Source organism: Marmota marmota, unplaced genomic scaffold, assembly GCF_001458135.2.
Source record: "Marmota marmota marmota unplaced genomic scaffold, marMar, whole genome shotgun sequence".
Classification (NCBI taxonomy): domain Eukaryota; kingdom Metazoa; phylum Chordata; class Mammalia; order Rodentia; family Sciuridae; genus Marmota; species Marmota marmota.
In genome coordinates, this window is record NW_026000229.1 from 18,217,650 (window position 1) to 18,239,811 (window position 22,162).

Genomic DNA, 22,162 nt, shown 5'->3' on the forward strand with positions numbered 1-22,162 from the left:
AAAAAAAATATATATATATATATATATATATATATATATATATAGTAGTCATACCTCATCCACAGTTTTGCTTTCTGTAGTTTCAATTACTCATGATCAACTGTGATCTGAAAATATTACCTGGAAAGTTACAGAAATAAACAGTGTATGTTTAAATCTTGCATTGTCCTGTTCTGCTCCACCCAGGAGGCAACTCATCCCTTTATCAGTGATTCTATGCTGTGCAGACTTCCTGCCGCTTAATAATCATCTGAGATACCAGGTCGACCGTCACCGTAGTTCAGGGTTTGTATTAAGGAAACTTTATTTTACTTAATAATGACTCCAAAATGCAAGAGTATGATGTTGGCAGTGTGGGTAAGCCAAAGAGAATCACAAAGTGCTTCCCAAGTGAAAAGGTGAAAGTGCAATGAGATATTTTGAAAAAGAGAGAGAGCACATTCATATAATTATTGTAACATTGTCAGTATTCTATTTCATTATTAGCTATTGTTAATCTCTTACTGAGCCTAATTTGTAAATTAAACTTTATCATAAATATGTGTGTATGGTATAAAAAAAAATATACATTTAGGGTTGGTACTGTCTGCAGTCTCATCCCTGAGGGATGAGGGGGTGAGCACTCTACCCCAGGCTTGGAGTTAAGCAAAAGAACTGCAGGGATCATGACCTAACAGACCCTTTTCAGGCTTACCCAGTTCTGTAGGGTATATTGCTTTGTTTTGACCTTCTATTTTCTATTGATTGGGATGTTGTGTTACTCTAAGTAGATATTTGGTTGTCGAACAGCAATAGTGATGTAATGATTCTTATCACAGTGCTCTGAGTTTCTCCGGTAGGATGTTTTACAACCGAGGTTAGAGCTTTGGCTGCCTTATAAGTCAGTCAGTTTTGAAAGTAATTTGGCAATCTTACTTCATTCTTTCTTTCCAGGAGGCTTAATTTTCTAAGTGTTTTAAAGTGAATCTTGACACATTCTACCGGTTCCTTCTGGGAGTTAAATACATCTTTGACACATGCTCTTATATATTTGTGTTTGAATGAGAGTTGTGTTTTTCACTCTTGAAAATTGTATTTGGACACCTTCGTCATGCCTACAGATGAAGAGTTCCAAAATCAGATCCACTAAACCAAGGTGGCCACCCTGGGAGTTTGAAGTCTTTTCTCTTTGGGTATACTAATCTGTCAAGAGGTGACCTGAGGTGGTACAAACCTTTGGATGGCACAGCTAGGTATAGCTCTTGGCTCTTCCAATTAAAAACTGTGACTGAATTGTATGACTTCTCCTAGTGTTTCCTCATCCATAGTGCATGCAGGTAACACCCCTGTTATAGAAAGATTAAATTGTGTATAAAAGAACCCAATGGTTGAAGAGACAAATTCTGTGCCAGGGTATATGGGGTTATTTCTTGGATCTTGATTGCCTGCTTTTCTATATCTTCATGAATAGATATAGAAAGTCTTTAACTTTTTGTATCTCAACTTCCTCATCTGTAAAATGGGGTTAGTACCTATATTGTACTAACATTGGATTAAATATGTTAATATTTTTAAAAAAAGTGCTTGGAACTGTGAATGGTGTGTTATAAATATATAATAAACGTTAGCTATGAAGAAAATATGATATGTAGGTATAAAATACCTAGTAGAGCACTTACCTGTAATTAATTTTTTTAAAGAGAGAAGAGAGAGAGAGAGAGAGAGAGAATTTTTTAATATTTATTTTTCAGTTTTTCGGTGGACACAGCATCTTTATTTTATGTGGTGCTGAGGATGGAACCCAGGGCCCCGCGCATGCCAGGCGAGTGCGTTACCGCTTGAGCCACATCCCCAGCCCCTGTAATTAATTCTTAAAAGAATTGGTAGCAGTTCTGTTTTGGATATAAGGTGTCCCCCAAAGCTCCTGTTAATGCAGGAATGTTCAGAGGTAAAATGATTGGGTTTTGAGAGTTGTTACCCAATCAGTGAATTTGAATGGACTGAGTGGTTGGGGGAAATAAGTCACTGGAAGTAATCCCCTTTGGGATTATTATCTTGTCCCTCTGACTCTGTTCCCTCTCTCTCTGCTTCCTGGACTCCATGAACAGAGCAGTTCTCCTTCCCTACCCTTCCACCAGGATATTCTACCATTACCTCAGCCCAGACCAACGGAGTCTATTGACCACAGATGGAGATCTCTGAAATGGTGAGAACTAAGAAATGTTTCCTCCTCTAAATTGTTCTTGTTAGGTATTTTGATCACAGCAACAAAAAGCTGACTAACACAACAGTAGCTGTTGAACATCTAGGAGCTGGAGGCGTAGCCCAGTGGCAGAGCTCCTTGCCTGGTGTGCTGAAGCCCTGGGTTAGATCCCTGTATTGCAAAAACAAATAAAACAAAACCACATCAAAGATGTCCCATGCACACCCAGTGAGAGTCATGGCGAAAGACCTGTTTCTACATGAAAAAAAAAAAAAGTTCTGAGAAATCAAGAGGTGTGCCCAAGATCGCCCACCCAGAACTAGAACCATGTCTTTAGCCTAGATCTGTCTCTTGGGCAAAGCTAAGGAACTAGTCACTGTGGTCCAAGAGCAGCCATTCATACCATATCGCAGCTCAGCCTCTTCCCTGCGGCTTTCAGTGATTCCCCACCAAGAAAATGTCACTCTCCTGCAGCTACTGCTGCTTCTGATTCAATTCTGTGGTGGGACAGGGACAGGAGGAAAAGGTCAGAGCCAGTGAAATCGGCTAGGTCAGGGTGGGTCCCATTTAGCCTCAGGAGCAGGAAAAAGGTCAGAATTACCCTGCGACCTCCCCCTACCTTTCTTTCTTCCCAGCTCCAAGCTAATGCCTGTAGACCAAATGTTAAGAGTTTCCATCCTAAATGACTGGTGAAGAGAAAAAACAAACCCACAGCAGGCCACATACCCTACATACCAGACATTCCTTGGATGCTTTGCTTTGTAGGTGATTGGCCACAGACATCTCTAGCTTCTTAGTGGCAGACAGTTTAGAGAGGGGGAGGGGAAGACCTGTCCTGCTCATCCCAGAATCTAGAAAAGGCCCCGATCTCTGCTGTCTGCGGTTAGTCTGGGTTAGTGGGTTAACATTTTTCACATCCACCAAGTAAGCCCTATACTGGAATCCAGGTGTTGTCAACATCTGCTCTAGCGGTGCCTGGCAGGTTATGAGTCATTTAAATATTGAAGACCTACTGTGTAGAGTCTGGCATCATATTAGGAGCACAGAGACTCTCTTGAGCACTTGAGTAAACCCTTGAAAGGGGGAATGAAAGGGGTTTTATTTGGTCACATTTTCAAGATTGCCTTTAGATGGGTGGGAAGGAAAGGGAAACAGCATTTTGCTGAGTACCTAGTGTGGTCAAATGCTTGTTGGCTTCTTCCAAGCCCCCTGGGACTGCTATCTGGAGTCAGGTAGGGTGCTTTTGCAGCAGGCCCAACTTGGGCTGACTTAAACATGGCAGAAATGTATTTGAGCAGGGAAGCCTGGAAGAACTAAGAGTTGGACAAGCTGATTAAGAAGACCACTAAAGACACAGAGTCTTTGATTGTCTGCACTCTGCCATCTTTGGGATGGGCTCTCTCCTGAGGCTGTTTCTGCTTGTGGCCCAAAGGTGCTTCTTCATACATCCCTGCTGTGGGACAGAGAGGCCAACATCTCCAGCAGATGTTTCCTCTCTCTCCTTAGCCAGAATCAGGGTGTATGGCCATTCTAGAACTAACCACCAGCAGGGGAATGGGGTTATCTTTGACTCAGTTAGACCACTGTTGGCTTAAGGTTCTCATCCCTGCAAAGATTGCTGTGCTCTTAGGAAGTGGGGAGTAGAACCGGGAATCAAGTACAGTATCTATCCCCAATGGACTTGAAAGCTCAATGACTTGCTCAAAGCCAAGATTCTCTGAAGAAAGACTGGGAAGTTGCACTGTATGTGCCTTTTGGAGACAATGAGGCTACAGAAGAAATCACAAATTTTTGAAGAACTTCAAAACTTTGCCCCTCTGCCTTTCCTTTCTCTTCCAGGTGGCCTTCTTGTGCCTCGGGATCCATTTTGTAAAGATTGGCTCAGACCATTGGAGGTCCTTTCAATATTTCCATAACAATACCTTTGGACAGGAACTCATCTTCAGGATTTTGCTGGATGATGGTGAGAGTTACAGGAGGTTTCAGGATACGTAGGATCAAGTTGTGTTTCCTTGCAGCTGTGTTAAGAAGGGGACCCTACAAAAGCAATCTTTAACTATTTTGGCATGTGATGCTGCCCTGTGCCACATCCGGGGTGGGGAGGAAGGAGACAGCTGTGGTGGGTGTAGTTTAGTAGCAAACTTTTTGTTGCCTATTCAATTTGAGATCAGTTTGAGTCTAAAACAGCTGAGTTTGAGTCTAAAAAAGCTTCAAATAGATTATAAACACTAGTTACAAACTAAAGCTTATCACCTGGTTTAGCAATCTCATGTGTTTCCCAGCTCTGTCTTGGATGCTGGGGAAGCTACAGGTGACCAGTTATGATCCCTGCCTGCCTGGGACCTAAATGAGTTCGCTGAACAGAGAGAATGCTATCTAGATGGTAGACAAGTTATTGCTGTGTGTGCTAAAGAGGAAAGGGTGACAGATGATAATTCCAGTAAGATTTTAGAGTAGGACACCAAGGTGTTCAAGGTCTGATCCCTTGAACGTTGACCCTCAGAATTTCCTGGAAGAAATTAAAAAGTTCTCTAAGGCAAATAAATAAATAAATAAATAATAAACAAACAAACAAATAAATAATCTATTTTATGCTTTTGGAGACATCAAGTGCATATAAGTATCCTTAAGGCCCCAAGTCTCTTAGACTTCTGGTTATTAACCTATACTTTCTTAAATCTGTCCATGAAGCTTTTCCTTTTTCCCTCAAGGGAAACAGGAACACTGATTAGTGTCCCATGGAGCCACACTGCCCCCTGTGGTCAAAACCTCCCAAGATGCAGACAGCAAATAGGCACACGGGGCTTTTCTCCCTGTACCCCCAGGAACAGCCCATCGCTGGCAAACTGCTGGCAGGCTCCATCTCACCCACAAACGTGGATCTCTCCAGGATGCAAACCGGAGAGCAGGGCTGTCGTGTGACTTCACAGTAGCTGAACAAGATGACCCGTTCCAGCAGGTGAGCTGATGAGGAGCTGGCAGGCCTGATGAATGTGACTGTGAGGCAGAATGACAGCCAGCCTGAGGGTCTCCTCTTTCCTTTTGGATGAAGCCCCAATGCCACAGAGTTCTGGCCCTGGCAGACAGCCTCTATCCCTACCTGTCCCTCCAATTTGAGGCCTTCCATGGCCCTCTCTCCCTACTCTCTCCTTCCCCTGCTCCTATCTGCTAGTTCCAGCCTGAAGGTCTGCTCCAGCAAGATCCTTAGCTCAAGTCTCTGCTCCTTCCCGAGGTTTGGGTCCCGCCAGGCTTCTGCCTGCAGTGGACAACAGACTGATTTCTCTAGGGGTCTCTAAGATCTCTGGAGAGTAGCACTGTCCCTTATCTCTTTACATCTCTCTCTTGCCCACAAAATCCAGGAAACTGAGAGGACCCCATCTGCCTTTCCCTTTCTGTTTCCCTGGCCAACTTTGCAATATTGATGCTAGGAACACAGGACGAAGGGCTTCACTCTAGGCCCCTTCACACCCTGGGTGACCTGGAGACCTGGACACTTGGACAGCATGATCAGCCCTCTGATGAGCCCAGAAAGCATTTCTCCAACATGCAGTTCTAAACTGAAGGGAAGTAAACTTCTCTTTCCAGAAATAAGCTTCAGAGTCTCCTGAGAGGCCTGAACAGGCAGGAAACTGTGACTATTGCCACAGAGTCTGAGCCCTGTTATTTCCCTCCTGGGTACTGGTCCTGGACAGGTGCCCCTGGGCCAGCCCTGGGCACAGCAGCCAGAGGCTCTCAGACTGAGGAGTTCAGGCAGCAAAACTCCTGCAATTACTGTCTATTCAGGGTGGAGAATTCAGTCCCCAGGGGCCCCCATCCTTTCTGCTCCATGTCCAGGAGCCTCTAGCATGAAACAGTCCCTGCCATGTGCACAGGCAATTCCCTCTGCTCTGATATCTTTCTCCCTACTGTTTAGTTCAGTTTCTATCCTAGCGGCTAGCCTCAGACTGGGCCTTTCCATAAACTGTTAGTAAAGCATGAGCATTGGAAACAAACTGGAGCTTGAGCCTCTGCTTCACAGCTTACTAGCCGGGCGATTTTGACATAGCAGTTGGAGATCTCCTAGCTAGATCTCTACTAGCTGTGTGGCCTTTGGCTAGTTACTCGACCTCTCCATGCCTCAGCCTTATCATCTATAAAATGGGGATGATAAGAATCCCTGCCTCTACATCCTGCTGTAGCTAGTTGTTGTAGGATTACTTGGGGTAATAAAATGTAACATCAGCTCTCTATAGATGAAACATTTCCCCCATCTGCACTCTGGCAGCAGTCCCTACCCCTACAGCATCTCCTGCAAAAGCTCTGTGACAGTGCATGTTCTTGTTCCTTGCCCTGAACTTTAAAACTTGGGACCTAATGTACTCCTGAGTTGACGATCTTTGTTATTATGTTTCCACCCTTCGATCCTGAGTTCTCCCAGGACGAGATCTCTTTTCTGAGCTCCCTACAGAGAGTAACTAAATTTGAAGTGCTCTGACCCAACATAAACCTCTCATGGTGTGTTCCTGGGTTGCCCCTGTCTCCATGACATATGCCCCAAGCCCTGGCCTTACTGACTCTCTCCTTATTTCCCTAGGCATCCACCTCTTCATAAACCCAGGCTTTTGCACACAATTCCTGTTGCCTGGAGCAACTCCCCACACTTTGCCCCAAAACTCCTATGCATGGGAGTCTGGCCAGATGCTCTCCTCTTGGAAGCCTTTCCCGCCTTCAGGGCTCTGCACATTTTCCCCACAGCCCTGGGTCAAGGTGTTCTCCCTGGACTGTGACCTTCTCCAGGAAGTAGGCTCCAGTGTCCTGCACACAGCAGGTATTGGGACATGGATAAGGTAAGTTTCTTGACGGCTGCTTGGCCGCGGGCACAGAGCATTTGTGTTCCAACAGCCTGCAACCCCATGCCTGCCACTTCCTCTGCCGAGTCTTGGTTCACTTCTGTTCACCATGGCCAATGCCTTCTCTGCGGAGGATGTGGGCTGAGGACTCCGTGTCTAGGAGCACTGAGTTGACATGCAGGAGACTCATTAAACCCTAGGTCCCCTTCCCACTTCCTGGTCTTTACTCCAACCAAGGCTTCATGCCTTGGTTTTGGTTGTGGTCAGCTCCAGCCTTTTTTTCGTTATAAGGCAACGGGATAAAAACCTCCATTATCCATTGCCTTAGAGAGCCTAAATCATTATTTTTAAGAGTTAAAAAATCTTTATTAGTTGTTCAACATACCAGTGATACTCCTGGCTGTTATGGTGATTTTTGACATTCCCCCTTGTGGATTAGAGACCACTCACATTTTTCTAAGTCTGGCTGATTCTCGAACAAGGACTTCTGGCCAAGCATCTTCCCCCTCAAACAGGAAGGAGGGCTGGAAGTCCCTGCAGGTTACATTTTTGGCCTCAGCTGTCAGAAGTGAACCAGCCTTCCTGTGTCACATCCCAGGTCAAGTGCATCTCATATGCACTTCTGTATTTAGCTTGCAGTCTTGCAGTGTGGGGGACTTGCATGGCCAAAGAGTCCCTGAGCTATTTGTCCAGGAAGCCTGTCTTAGAGAAACATAATTTGATCTTCCTACTCATAGTCTATTTCTTCTTTGAGTTTCCTCTCATGTCAGCAAAGCTGAATGGAATTCATTCGTGGCCCTCCCACATACACCCTACCTCTCCTAACACATCTGGTAAGTGTGGATCTGGGTGGTGGTCAAGGCAGAATTTCTCTCACAATAAAGGCATTTTCTCTTCCCTCTTTTCTGCCCTCCTCCCATTGCCATGAGACCTTCACACAGGTTCATTGCTTTAAAAGTTTATTTCTGATGAATAAAAAAAATAATTTATGTGATTAGATAAATTAATTTATGTGATTAGACATTATGACAAGGGCAGAGGTTAATTTTCCTGACCTCCTATGGATCTTGCAGTGTGGCTGGAGGCTGAGGGAACCTGCCTTGTGACATGTGGGGTGAGGACATGTGGCTGGAGGGACTCACACGCAAATGCTTCCTGGAGAGTTGGGAGTTGGGCTCAGAGGAAGGCTGAATCCAAACTCCCACCATAGAAAAGTGACAGCTCTTCATTGTAGTGTTTTAAAATCAATCAACAGAAGCTCCATCACACATTCATTCCTAATGGTCATAAACACACCAAACATGAGCTCAGAGGGATGAAGCCATAGTCTCAGGACATTTAAACGTGGAAGTTGGGATCCCTTTGGGAAGGAGTCCTTCTCTAGCAGAGGTCATCTCTTGAGCTGGCACTCAGACGGGACATGGGCCATTGGCACAGAAGTCGGGATCTTTGGGTTTCGGAACTCCGGGGACCGTAGCCTCTTAGCCTGGGAATTTCTCCAAGTTCCCCAGGTCCCCAAAAGACTCTCAAAAGCAGTGTCCCCTTGGTCAACAGAGGGTTCGTTTCCTTCAGAAATCTGAGAGCAGAACATGGTCATAATATGTCCTAGGGCCTAAAGGCTCCCAGAGGTCCTGCCAGAGCCCAGCACTTCAGAGCTAGGACAGAAGATTCTGGGGACCACCTGCCGAGGAGGAAATGGAGGCACCTCACCGAGGCCTGTGAGTTCCCTGGGAGCAGAGACCATGGCTTACTTACCATCTTTGCCCTGTGCCTCTTACTTCCCTCATGAGGTTTTAGCCTTGGAGTCCTTTGGGAGGTGGAGTCTACTCTTTTTGAAGGTAGTGAATTTTTTTTTTAAACAATCTTTGTGATAAATTAGGAATAGGTTCCTGTTGCTTGCACACATGTAGGCTGATAAATCAGACAGCTGGTGGGCAAGACCTACAAGAAGCTCAGAGGGTTTTCTGGGATAAAATTATGTGCCAACAAGATGGCAGGTGGCTTGGCCCTAAGCCTGTGCACAGACTGTGGGCTGGGCAGCTGGGCAACTGCCTTGGTGGATACATGATGCCCAGAGACCAGCCAGGACCTGAGTACCTGCTGGTACTGACCACCAAGGCCACCCCTGACTAGACATCAGTGGAGCTAAATAAGGCCAATCTGACCAAACATGGCTTAAGCACCTTTGATCTGAAGACTTTTGAAAGACAACACAGCAAAATCTAAACTCCCAAATCACCAGTTAGCACTGAAGTCTAGTTCAGTTTCCTTTTTGACCATCAAAACCAGCAATTTCTGGACACAAAAATCAGCCTAAAGATTCAAAGCCCAATGCCAGTTTCCCTCAGGGGCAAAGCAGGTAAGAAAGGGCACACATCCACACACCTGCTACCCCTCACCACAGAGGCCCTTTCTAAGCTCCAGACCTGGGGCTGCTTCTACTGGGAACCATGCTATTGTCACATGCTCTAAAAGTTCATGCCCCCAAATGCAACTCATATACTTGCATTCTTTCTCTCTAAAGAACCAAAAGCCCCCTCGACGCCACACAGGGGTACTTGCAGTTAACACTTAGTAAATAATGCCCAAAGCACAGCCGTTTGGCCATTTTATGAAATGAGAAAAGACCAAGCTACCACAAGGCCATTCACATACAAGCATGCAGGGAGGATGAGAAAGGGACAGATGAAAAACCAGGACTACACCAGGTGATGACTGGGAGCCAATCTCTCTAGACTCCTAGCAGCAGAAAACTTCAGACAGGCCATTTATATAGGTCCTACAAAAATAAACTGTGTTCTGTGACTGCCCCTTAATGTTGGAAAAGACGAGCCTTTCCATTTGGTTTCTCTCTGGAGGTTTTTCTGGTGTCAAATGAAGTTGGGGTTTTAAACAACCCTGAAGCAGGGATGGAGAACCCCCTGCTTGCCCTGGCCCCTACCCCCTCCTGGGATGCCAGAACGTGATAGACAGATGGAAAGGAAGAGGGGCAGCCTAGAGGAAAAGAGGGGAGGGTTGGGCCCTGCAAGGGCTTCCCAGAGTCCCACCTTGTGAGACCATTAGCACATTCAGACCCTGAGCTTTTCGGTCTGACTTCCACAATCTCAGGAAGCATCCTGCATCCTCCTCAGAATGTCCACCCAGTGCAGGTGTGAGAAGCTGTATTAGCTATACTCTGAAAGGTGAGCCAGGACTGGGCTTGCTTTTCCTTGAGAGGCCAGGGCTCCCCACTGTTTATCAGATTTGGTGTCACTCTCCCCAATGTATGCTCTCCACCTGTGGGTCATTTATACTCCTCTAACTTTCTACTTGTCTGAAAAGAAATTTCAATATTTGTAGCACTTACAAGTTATCTTATAAGTGTGGGAAACTGTCAAGTTTATATTTTAAAACCATGGCATGGGCTAGGCTCTGCTGAAACAGGATCATTGGCCAAGGTCAAAAGATGACATCTTTTGAGGACCAGAGCACCAATTTTTCCTCCTGGCTGAAAATTTGGAGCTATGAGACAGGGAAAGGCAGAGGTTGACTGCCTTCAACAGTCTTCAGTCTGGAAAACCATGTGCCTCCATTAACTCCTTTCTTTCTCTTACGGATTCTTTCAAAGTCACTTGCTACCTGGCATTAACCTCTATCCCACAAGCCATTCATCCTCCATGTATTGTAAAGGGTAAAGGCTCAGATTAAAGGAGAATTCAAGGTCTTAATGTGCCCTTCTTTGCAGAGAAGGGAAAAAGGAAAGAGGAGGAAAAAAATATGAAATTCTGGAAGTGTGACATCCAAAAGATGGATTCCCAAAACACCCCATGTTCTCACCTTATATATAAGCAAAACTATCTAGTTAAAGGTTCACATTGATTTTAGGATGCATAGATTCTGAATACTAAGATATAGAAAAAAAAATGTCCTCTTGGGACGATAATGGGTTTCCCAACAGATGTCTTCCAATCTTGAACTCTGGTCTCCTGAGATTAGTGACAAGGGACTTGAAGATGGAGTCGCTTCATTCCGGCTGAAGCCACCCAAATACATAAGAGGGCTGTCATGCTGACTGTCACAGGGAAGTGAGTTTGTGCACATGAATCTGTATGAACCGAAACAGCCTCTGCAGAATAAGGAGCCCATGCATTTTATTCCAGCCCCTGCTCACCAAGCCCTGAAAGGCTCCCACAACTCTGCCCTTTGGATTATGGAGGGAAAAAAAATAACTGTTTGATTTTCTGGGCCACAGGATACAAGATGGGTCTAGATTGTACAAGGAGCTTACACACTGAGGCAAGAAAGCGTGCAAACAGGAGCAGGGATTCTTCACCCTTTGGGTGAACCAGTGCTCAAGACATGGAAGGAGGACCTCAGTCACCCTCCCAGAGTCCACCTGGGTTTGTGTTTCTGACTTTTATTACCATGTCCAACTCCAACTTTCAGGTTCTCTTGAGAGGGAGAAGAATATCTATGTGTATCTATGACATCAATGATTTCCCCCAGGACCACTGTGTTTTTGTTTTGTTTTTCCTAGTATGATTTCACAAAGAGGCCCAGCAGCAGGCCTTGAGAAGACCAACGAAAGCAAAAGTGTCTGAGAACGACATAATACTGACTTCTCTTTTTTGGTAACAGTTCACAAAACGTGCACCCCTCTCTCCTGAGATATGGCGAGGCACAAGGGGAGGCGGCGGAGGAGCTGTGGGTGGGACACTGTACCGTGTGACATCAGGATCATGCAGCCGGTGCCAACAGGACAGAGAAGTGAGAACAGGACTCAGGGCTCTGGACTCGCCCCGGGGAGAAGGGGCTGGCAGTTTCCAGGTAAGTGCCTGGCTCTCAGAAACACTGTCTGTCCAGTTCTTGCAGGGCTAGCTCCTGGGGCTCGCCATCCTGGCCTGGACTTAGCCCTCATCCTCCCTCAGCTCAGTGGGTAGGAATTTATACTGCTGCTGGCGGATCTGGGCCAGCTTTTTCCTTGCTTCTTCCAGTTCTCTTTCTTTCTTTAGCATTTCCTCCTGGGCAGCGATGATCTAGAAGAAGAGCAACAAGCAAGATAATCTCATGCTTTTAAAGAAATCACTGTCTCCCGTGGGACACAGCAGTACACTGAAAATAGTACTCTTAGCTTGTGATGGTTTGGGTTTTGAGACCAATGACCCAACTGACCCAAGACAATGAGCTGATTTCTGGCCACTGATTGAACAGCAAACATCTACTGCATCACTGTTGTGTGCCAGGCTTGGATGTGAGCACTCCACAGAAGGCTGCCTTGTCATCTTTGTGGCAAGCCTGTGACGTATGCTCTATCAAAAGTCCATTTTTCCAATAAGGAATCTGAAATTGAAAGGTATGGGTCTACCTCCCTATGGTCACTTAACTACAACAGAAGGAACCAGTCCAGGTGTTCTTAAAGCTAAAGCTGGTGACTGTCACCACTAGATGGCCTCCATAGAGAGTTAGCCCTTGGCATTTGGGAGCCTGGTTCCATAGCACCCCCTCCCATGGGTACTCAAGTACTTATATAAAATGCCACGGTATTTGCATATAACCTATGCAATCCTGCTTTATACTTTAAATCATCTCTAGACTACTTATAATACTGAAATGAACATGAGCACTATATATATATATAATTGCTGTATTGTTTAGGGAGTACCGACATGGAGAAAAGTCTATACATGTTCAGTGCAAATGCAATGTTTCTTCTGAATATTTTCAACCCATGTTGGGTTGAACCCAAGGACATGAAACCCATGGAAGGATTCAGAGGGAAGACTATATTTACATGCTTCTATGATGATCTGAGGGATACTAACTGGGAGTTGTGTGAAAAGGGCAAGTTTGTTTTCCAGAAAGTCATATAAATTCCAATGAGTACTCTGACCAAGGTGGGATGAAGTATTGAATGTAGCATTTTCCTGATTTGTGTGACCACAGACCATTCTTTGTGTTACTTCTAATGGAAGAAGTACATCAAGAAACACATTCTGGTAAAAATACATCCAGTGCATTGCCAAACACAGGGAGAGTTGCGGGAAGAGCTAACTGATAGGGAAAACAGTCTCATATAATAGATCTGTGTTAACACACAGGAAAGAATTGCAAGCCTGGTTTCCTAGAGTTCCCTCCTCACTTCATACATGAGAATGCAACCCTAACTAAGTCAATCCCACATATTCTAAAAGTTCTGGGAGACATAAGCGTTCATTCTCTCTGTGGGGCCAAATGGCTGAAGATAGCAGCAGCTCCAAATATATCCCTGTATTTAAATAACATTGCTGTTCTCCAATTTCTGTTTCATTTTCTCCCCACAAACAGAATCCCTGATTTCTAGCTAGGTAAATGGCTAATACTATACTTCCCAGTCTTCTGTGCAGCTAGGATGGTCACATGACCAAGTGTTAACCAATGGCATGTGAGAAGAAGTGATGTGTGTAACTTCAGGGTCATGTCCTCCTCTCCTTTCTTCCCTCTTCCTGGTTGATGGACAGCTGAGGTGGTAATTGAACTGTCTTAAACCAAATGGCCAAGGGCATTGGGGTGGTGGAATAAGGCAGATGGAGTTTGGGTCTCAGAAGTGAAGGAATCATCACACCATCCCTAGACTGCTTACACCCAGTTACATGAGGAGAAATAAACTTATTTAAGTCACTGTTCTTTTTTGTACCTATTATAATGCAACACCTGTTTTGAGAATAAATGTTATTACATATTTAGTCACAAACCTGAGCAATGCCCCCGACAAACTTCGTTTTCACTACGACATCATCGTCGTCAGTTTTGCCAAATGCTGCCTTCTGGGCTGCACGAACAAGATTGTCTGAGGCTCTTTTCACAGCATTCCCTGCTGCCTGGAAGGGGAACAAAATGCACATCAGAGCATTAAAAACAGCGATAATGACATGAAGGTACAGTTCATGAGAACATGAGTTAATTTATCATTCAATTATAACATAGAAGTTCTCTTTAGCCTGTGAGCATCTGTGTGTTTCTCCATCCATCCATCGATTCCACCAACACTGGCACTTACCTACCCACAGCTCATTCACAGATGAATGAGGTACACTTTTTGGCCCCCAAGGAGCACAGACTTTTGAAGGGAATTACAATCATGTAGTAAGCGACGATAGAAATGTGCTGTGTGTATTAATAGAAGTGTGCTTAGGGCTGCCTCCTTGGCCTAGGAAACCATGGCTGCCTTCCCCATCAAACAGCGTGTACTTGAGAACATGTTGTTGCCTGTCTCCCTCCTGGACAGTGACAACTTGGGGGCAGGAACAGTAATTTGAATCTCTGCATCCCTAGAACCTGGCACAGGGGGTATCCAGAGTTATCATCTACTGCAGATGATCTGAGTGAATAAGGGACTATGAGCACACAAGCAAGGGGGTACCCACCCCTGCATGGAGCACCGGGAGTCTCACAGTACCCAGGACTGCTATACTTTAAGTCATAGTTGAGCTTTATGCCACAAGCTTAAGGATAGGGCAAATTGCTAGAGACAGGTATAGAAAAGCTTTTCAATGTGGAGTCTACATCTTTGTTAAAGGCTGTTGCCCATTCTGGGGCTTACTCTCCCCCGCCCCCCAGTAATGGGGATGAAACCCAGGGGTGTTCTACCACTGAGCAATGTCCCCAGATGTTTTTATTTTTTATTTTGAGATAGGGTCTTACTAAGTTTCCTAGGCTGGCCTTGATTTGTGTGACCACAGACCATTCTTTGTGTTACTTCTAATGTTGCAATTCTCCTGCCACAGTTCCTGGGATTACAGGTAACCACTATGCCTAGCTCTGGCTTACTCTTAATGCTTATGAAGCATGAGCCTGGGGACTTGTCCTCTGCCAGCTGATGTTTGGAATTTTCTTCTAATGGCAGTCAAAGCTTTAGTAAGCCTACCATATTCCTTACCCAGCACCCTTCAATCAGAAGTTAGCAATGAGAAAATTGAGATTTTTTTCGAAGTTAGCTGGCCCTTCTGGTTGATGATCTAAAGTGACCAATGAGGATTTACAAGGACTTGCACAAGAAGAGGAAGGAAAGCAAGTTAACATATGACAAATCGTCATCTTGTGCTGGTTCTCTAAGGGGCTCTGTAGCCCCAGTTTTCTGATTTGGAGACTGAGGTTAAGGAACTTGTCTAAGATCCTGTGACTTTTAAGTTTTACAACCAAGATCTGGATATAGGTTTGTTGGGCTCCAGAGAACTCCCGAGTTGCCTGTAAGGGGGTCAGACATGGCACCGTAGTGTCCATAAATCAGGTAACCAGACTGGTGCTGTGTTTAACCTGTGTGAATTGTTAGAACTTCCGAAACCATGTTCATGTCCACTATGCTGTTTGACCCTCATAAGTCCACATGGACATCTCCACCCTGACACTGCAGATGAAGCTTCTGAGGTCTCAAAAGTTCTGAGTGACCTGAGACCATGATGTATGTGGTAGAGGCAGGGCTGCAGCTAGGTCTCTTGTAATTCAGGTTGTTTCCCTCAGAAGTGTCCCCCAAACTCAGGAACTGCAACATTCAGAAATACACAGCTCCTAGTTCTCTCTAAAAGTCAGTAAAAGTGAGGGAGGTGGGTCAGAGAGACTTGGGAGGGTCACGTTACAGAAACACTTTGGGACTTCCAAAATAAAACAAGAATTCTGAGTTCTGATGGAGTGGTTCAAATATTTCTGCCCTTTACGATTTCATTCATGACTTATATAAATATATTTTTGCAATATAAACAGTCTACATTTTGACACTTTACAGTAATGAAATTCCAGAAAATTGGAAAGAAACAAAATGTCCAATATATAAGAAAATTCTGGCATCATCATGCATGTAATATCATGCAATCATTAAAAATGAGACTCATGAAAATGGAGCCTTATCTTTAGGAGGAAAAATGTGTATGACAACATGTGAAGCAAAAAGAAAGCACAACGTGTCTTGCTATGATTACAACCAGACAAAACTATCTTATATGTAGATAATAACAGAACAGGAAACAATGAAACACTGATGTGTGGAGATGTTGAGGCTAAATGGTTTTTCTATTCAAACATTTAAAGTATTTTTATAATTAAAATGATCAGGGCATATATGCATTGGGAAGGATTTGATTGTCAACTTTGGCACTATGCTTTCTGGGCTCTGGGAAACCTTAGCAATGCTCAGATTGCTCACAGTGCTTTCACTCCCTGCTGGGTAAACGCTGATTCAGGGCATCCTCTGAGAGAGGCACTGGCTCCGGTGAGAGAAGTGCCAAGATGAAGACATGGTATGTAGGAAGTGCACAGCCTTGTCACAGATAGATAGCAAAATAAACATGGTGCCATGCCATGTGACACAGGAACCATAAGATTGTTCAGGCCAGGAGCTCTGGCAGGTGGCAGGAGGGACTGAGTGCCCAAGCCCCAGGAATTCAAGGAGGGCTTCCCAAAAGAAGTAACTTTGTGGTGAGTCACAAAGGATGAGTAGGAGTTTTCCCAGTTGGGCTGGCAGGAAGGAGACCCAGGCATCCCAGGTGAGTAAGGGCCCCAAGATATCAGCCCTCAAGTCCCAGGTGGAGATGTGACCTTGGTGGGGCAGCAGGTGTAGAATGCATGGACGCAGGAGGCAGATGATGAGGCTGGACAGTGGGACAGAGCTGGCTGATGAAGGCCTGGTGGGTCATGCCAAGGAAGTGAGACTGTCCCCTTTGGTGACACTTACCCGCTCCAACAGGAGTATTTTCCCACCAGCATCAGTGACCATTACCTGTAGCCGCCTCATGGCCTCTGAGTCCTGGTCGGCTTTCACTTTGCAGGCCACAAGCAGCTGAGCTGTGGAAGCAGCGACCTGCTTGGCAGATGAGATGAGCTTCTCCTCGCTGGCATGTCCCTGAACAGAGGCATTGGCGGCCTCACAGAGACTGCTGGTTGCAGCTGCCACCATCCGGGCCTGAGGATAGTCAACAGAGAAATGACCCAAGGCCCAAACCTCCCTCAGGGGATCCTCAAAGCAAAGAAGGAAGAAGGTAACTCACGGCAGAAATGAGTCCCTGTGACCACTGTCCGTCATCGGCAGCATTGGCGGGGCTGGAGCCCACCTGGAAAGGGGAGTGGGAAACCTGCAGTGGGTGCTGGAAGGCCAAAGTGGCCTGCAGCCCCCGCACACCCTTCCTCACTCTGCAGCTGGACATACAGTACTGTCTGGTGACTCCTGCCAATAACACTGGCCCAAGAATAGAGCAACACTCTACCTTATGGGACCCTGGCCGTGACCACACTACACCAGCACATCCTGGCTGGTTTCCACCAGGGCTACAAGATGCAATGGGAACTGCCAGGTACTGTGTTTCTGGGAAATGGCTCGGGAATAATGAGTTGCTGCTATTGTCCTCTGCTGACCTTGCCCCATTTTAAACATAGAAGCCACTAAGGCGTCCTCTTTCAAGTGAAAAGGGAAACTTAAAAGTTTCCTGATTAGTAACCTGCCTGAGTTTCAGGCAGGTGATATTAGAAAAGGGCAGTGCATTTCCCTCTGTATGGTTGAGTGTGGACCCTCATCTTAAGGAGGGTCTTATTTTGTCAGAGGTGGGGAGAGGAGTAAGAGGCTGGAAGTAAGGAGCATCTCTGGTAAGAAAGGATTTTCCTGCAGATCTAGAGGATGTAGTTTTGAGGGGAAATACTTTCACAGGGTGGGAGGTGCCAGCGAGGGAAGGGATGAGTATCTCAATTTGAAAATGAAACTATGGATCTGTCATCAATTGTAGGCACCTGCTGGATATAAAAGGTCAAATCCCATGATCTTATATATTATTTTATAGTTCACCCAGGATCAGCAGAACCTCCTCTGCCACCTTTTAAAATGCTTGAACATGTAAGTTCCATGGAAGTATGCCATAGTCAAGGTAGATTTTTCTGGTGTCTAGTGCTGTGTTGAGTACAATGCCAACCCTTTAGATGTTGAAGTAAACTGAAATTTTTAGGTAGGATCTTCTGTTTGACAATTCATCTGTGGTCCTCACATCTTGACCAATCAACAAGAACTTGATAAAGACACAAGACAAGCTCAGCCCCTGCTGGATCTGCAGGTGCTAAAGGAGAAGCTAATGTGCCAGGTGGGGAGACCCACAGCATTGATCCTGAGTAACATCACTAATGTCTTAGAAAGAAAAGTCAAAGTATGTGGCTAAGCTCATAAAAGACTGGGGGAAGAGGCACAGCCGCCAGTCAGGCATGACTTCTTGTCTGTATAAGATCTCTCTACCCTGAGAGCAAAGGCCTTTTAATGTCAAACACAAGTAACTGACAATGACAGTGACCAAGTTCCCTAGACCCACTGCTTGAAAGGCTGCTGTAGTGCCTTGGGAGGCTCTCTGCAAGACCCATTTTGATAGGGTGGTTCCATGTTGTAGAGGAATAACAGGACACCTGGTATATTTTCAATGGGAAGACTGCGCATATCCAGTAGTCCTCTTCTGAACCATTAGAAAAACAGTAAGGCTTTTCTGTTAGTGCAGACAGAAGGGAGGACTGGACATGAAGCAGACTAAAGAACTCTCAAGTTTAAACCCACACTGGCCTTTTGACCAAGAGACTTAGAAAAGTGCTAACTGCAAAGTTGGCCAGCGTTCAGCTCAACAGTCCTAAAAGCAAATGGAGCCATTTGCAGTTGGAAAGTGGTATCACAAAACCCCTGACTGTGGTGCTTATCGGGTCATTCACCAGGAAACTATGACAGTTTACATCTTTAAACAGCCTAATGTACAGTGGGAATATAAGTATCTGGTTCAGCCCTGATGGCTGGAATGGAATACGATCCTTAACAAGAAGCAGATGAGAGGCCCAGAAGCCAAGCCTTTTATTCGGTCAGTCGAGTTTAAGCAAACAGTTTTCAGTGGTTGGGGCAAAGCCTGGCAACTCAGGGAGAGAAGCACTTCACACATTTCCTTGGCAGGGCCAAAGGCTTTCTCTCTCTTCCTTGGCTGCTCCCTCTTGGGGAGTGCTCGACCACCGGCCAGTCAGGTCTACCCACCTTTCCTTGGGCCACCAGCTCCCTCTGGGCTGCAGAAGCTGATTTGACCAGGGCGCTTGTAGCGGCAGCAATGGATTTAGCAGCTTCCAAGATCTGTTCTTCAAAATCCAAGGTCTCATCTGCTTGCTATAATCAAAAGAAAACCATATCATGTGCAATTCATATTCACAAAGGGTTCTTTCTGCCAGACTACTTACTGCTGTCATCTGGCTCTTCCTTTGCCTATTGCTTTTTGTGGACAAACCACAGCCCAGAAGAAAGGCCTAAGCTCTCAGGAGGCCTCTCCATCTGCTGCTGTGCCTGTCTCACCCCCACCCCCACTTCAGAAGGTAAAAGCCATTAGCAGTGACATTCTATACAAGTTTTAAATCAGGAAATTCTAAGGCAAACTATTCTTCCAGACCAGAATCTTTAGAGAAACAAATTCACTGTGAACAGATAAGCTCAAAAGGTTCCAGCAGCACCAATAACCCACATCAAAATAATAATCATCAAAATCAAAAGAGTGACTTGTGGCACACTCTGCCAGAGCTTAAGGCTCAAAGATGCCCTGAAAAATGGAAAGATGGTAATTTGTTCCGAAGTCTTACTTTTCTTGAGTAAAAACAAAAGCAAAGTAGTATTTGCATTTCTGTGGCTGAGCACAGAGGGAGTCATATATTAACCACAGACTGTCCAGTGGGGGAAACAAATCAAGATAAAGTGACATTGAGGTGGAGCCTGTTCAGTCACTTGGACACATGAAGACTGGTTCCACCTTGGGGGGAACCCTGCTCACCACCACTAAGTCTCCCGTGGCCAGAACAACCCAGGAAGTTGGGAAGCAGTTTTGGGAAAGTAGGGTAAGTGGAAAGACTGTGATCCCAAGCTGGGAAGGATGGAGCATCACAGTGGGGTGGTCAGACTGGAAGACCAGTATTAAAATTCTATGACATTAAGTCAATTTGGTTAAGCTGTCCTTAGCTCAAAGAATGTCAAATGTGTCTGGTGTGAAAAGATGATGGTCAGCCACAGCAACACTTTTCTCTATATGTGCGGTACAATATATATAGCATAAAGTTTACCCTTTTAGTTCATTTTAAGTGTACAAGTCAGTGGTGTTAAGTACATTCACAATGTGCAACAGGAATTCATGTTTAAGAGTGCCTACTATGTGCCAAGCATTTTGTTAGGCACTGCTATGTATACTAACTTGTTTAGTCTCACCAAGAAAAAAAAATCCTATATTGAAATTATATTTATCCTTATTTTTACAGTGGGAAAACTCAGGCTCAGGGAAGTGGAGTATTTGGCCCAAGGGTACATGGAAAAATGAACAATTGAAGCTAGAATCTAACACCTAATATCTCTGACTTCAAATGACGGGCTTTTACTAGCCTAGGTCTTAGGGCATCAATGAAGCTGATTAGGCCACAGGTTCAAAATCAGCCTGCGCATGGGCCTAAATGAAACATCAGACAGGAAGGACAAATTCTTTTCCAGATCCCTATTCTTAATGGCCATATCTTGAACAATGAGAGATGCCAATTAATTGTTATTTTGTAACCCATTTTATCCAAATTAATTTCAATGCATATCTAGTGAATTTGAAGAATGATCCACTGGACATGCATTGAATAAGTTTTTTCATAGAGTCTTGCTCAAAGAGTATTCAGGAGAGAAATAAATCCAGCTCCCCTGGATGCATTTTGGGTTGGCAGGATATAGAATTAATTTACCGAAATACAAAAATGACTTGTCTTAAGACATTGACATAAAAGGTACTCTTATGCTCAGTTCCCAAATAAACTACACTAGACTTAATGTAGATATAGATATATGTGTGGATGTGTGTATATTTAATGACCTTGAGATTAAGAGCTTTTCCAACAATTTATTCTGCAAAAGAAAGTCAAGCACATGACAGATTAAGCCACTATGGAAATCACAGAATTTTTGACATAAAAGGGAATGGCACTCACTTTTGCAGAAAAGGAAATGGAAGCCCAGGGTAGCCCCTAAGTCTCCCAGACTTTTGTCTCAGGTGGCCTTGACTACATCATGAGCTCCAAGCTTGAGTTCACATTACAGTGTACAGAGTCACCAGATTTCTGATTTCCCAAAATTTATGATCCATAAAGATGAATTTCCTTAAAATTAAGTGCCAAGCTTTAGCATGGGCAGATCTGAGAGAATCATATCACAAAACTGAATTGAAGGGACTCCTACACCTTCCGCTGCTCTGGAGGTTTTTTTTTTTGTTTTGGCAAAAAAACACATGTTTAAAATAGATATTCCACTTGGAAATACTTTTGACACCCACTTTTTTTTTCTGGCTTTGGCAGCTCTGTAATGCTCTTTGATGGGTCCCCAATTTTTTCCTCCCATAATCTCTAATGCTTTAAAACAGACACTGCACAAAGCCTAATCTCCAGGAGATATTTGTTCTGCTTAGAAAGTACTAGAATTTCCTAAGAAAGGCTCAACAAAGCTGACTGCACATAGGCATGGAAGGCAGAGTGTAGATGCTCTAGCTTGGATGGAGTCCAGGATGGAACCCACTGTATTTGTAGGATCCCTGCGTTGATCTGTGTCAGGGTTCTCATTAGGATGAAATGCCCACCCTGTCTCTTTCTCCTGCTGAAAACAGCTGCACTTAATGTTTCAGGACCTTTAAGCCTGAGAGAAAACAGGATCTCCCTAGGCCGAGTAGACTTGGTGAAAGGTCTGCACGTCCCAGCCAGTGTCCCTGTGAACTCTGGCTTCTACCAGCTTGCAGAATGGAGTCTGGGAGAAGGGAAGTGACGGTTGTGGGTCGGGGAGGCATACACTTAGCCATATTGCAAAAGGAGAGAAAGTCTCTGAAAGACTTTCATACATAAAAGGATCACAATGAAAACACAGGATGTGTTAACAGAATAATCCCTCCTGGAGCTGGGAGACTGGGGAGAAAAAGAACAGCCATGTAGAGCTGCTGCAAAGGGACCCAAGGGGGGAAGCTGCAGACCACGCACCATGACCACTGGGGTCTGGGTCCCCTCTCCAGAGGGGCAGTTATCAGTCCTCTTCAGCTGAGATACTTTGCTGACCTGACCCGAGGCAGCTGGATCTGCTTATGGAAGGCTGAAGACAGTGAAATTCTCCACAACTGGATTATATAAAGACCATGGAGACTGTTGAAAT

At 44.9% G+C, this 22,162-nt stretch overlaps 1 protein-coding gene across 8 annotated transcripts in view; it reads right to left on the minus strand.

The window, feature by feature from the left end:
- Positions 1-7,953: 7,953 nt before the first annotated feature.
- Positions 7,954-22,162, minus strand: part of Tln2 (talin 2) — a 395,739-nt gene continuing 381,530 nt past the window's right edge. For 7 of the 8 annotated variants that reach the window (XM_048793709.1, XM_048793710.1, XM_048793711.1 and 4 more), the window contains 5 exons: positions 19,001-19,126; positions 17,007-17,069; positions 16,694-16,921; positions 13,722-13,847; positions 7,954-12,026 (listed from right to left, as the gene is read on the minus strand). In XM_048793709.1, the coding sequence (XP_048649666.1) occupies positions 11,898-12,026; positions 13,722-13,847; positions 16,694-16,921; positions 17,007-17,069; positions 19,001-19,126 (672 nt within the window). In that variant the 3' untranslated portion in view covers positions 7,954-11,897. The remainder of the gene's footprint in view (positions 12,027-13,721; positions 13,848-16,693; positions 16,922-17,006; positions 17,070-19,000; positions 19,127-22,162) is intronic. The other variant, XM_015480591.2, reaches the window with a different exon arrangement.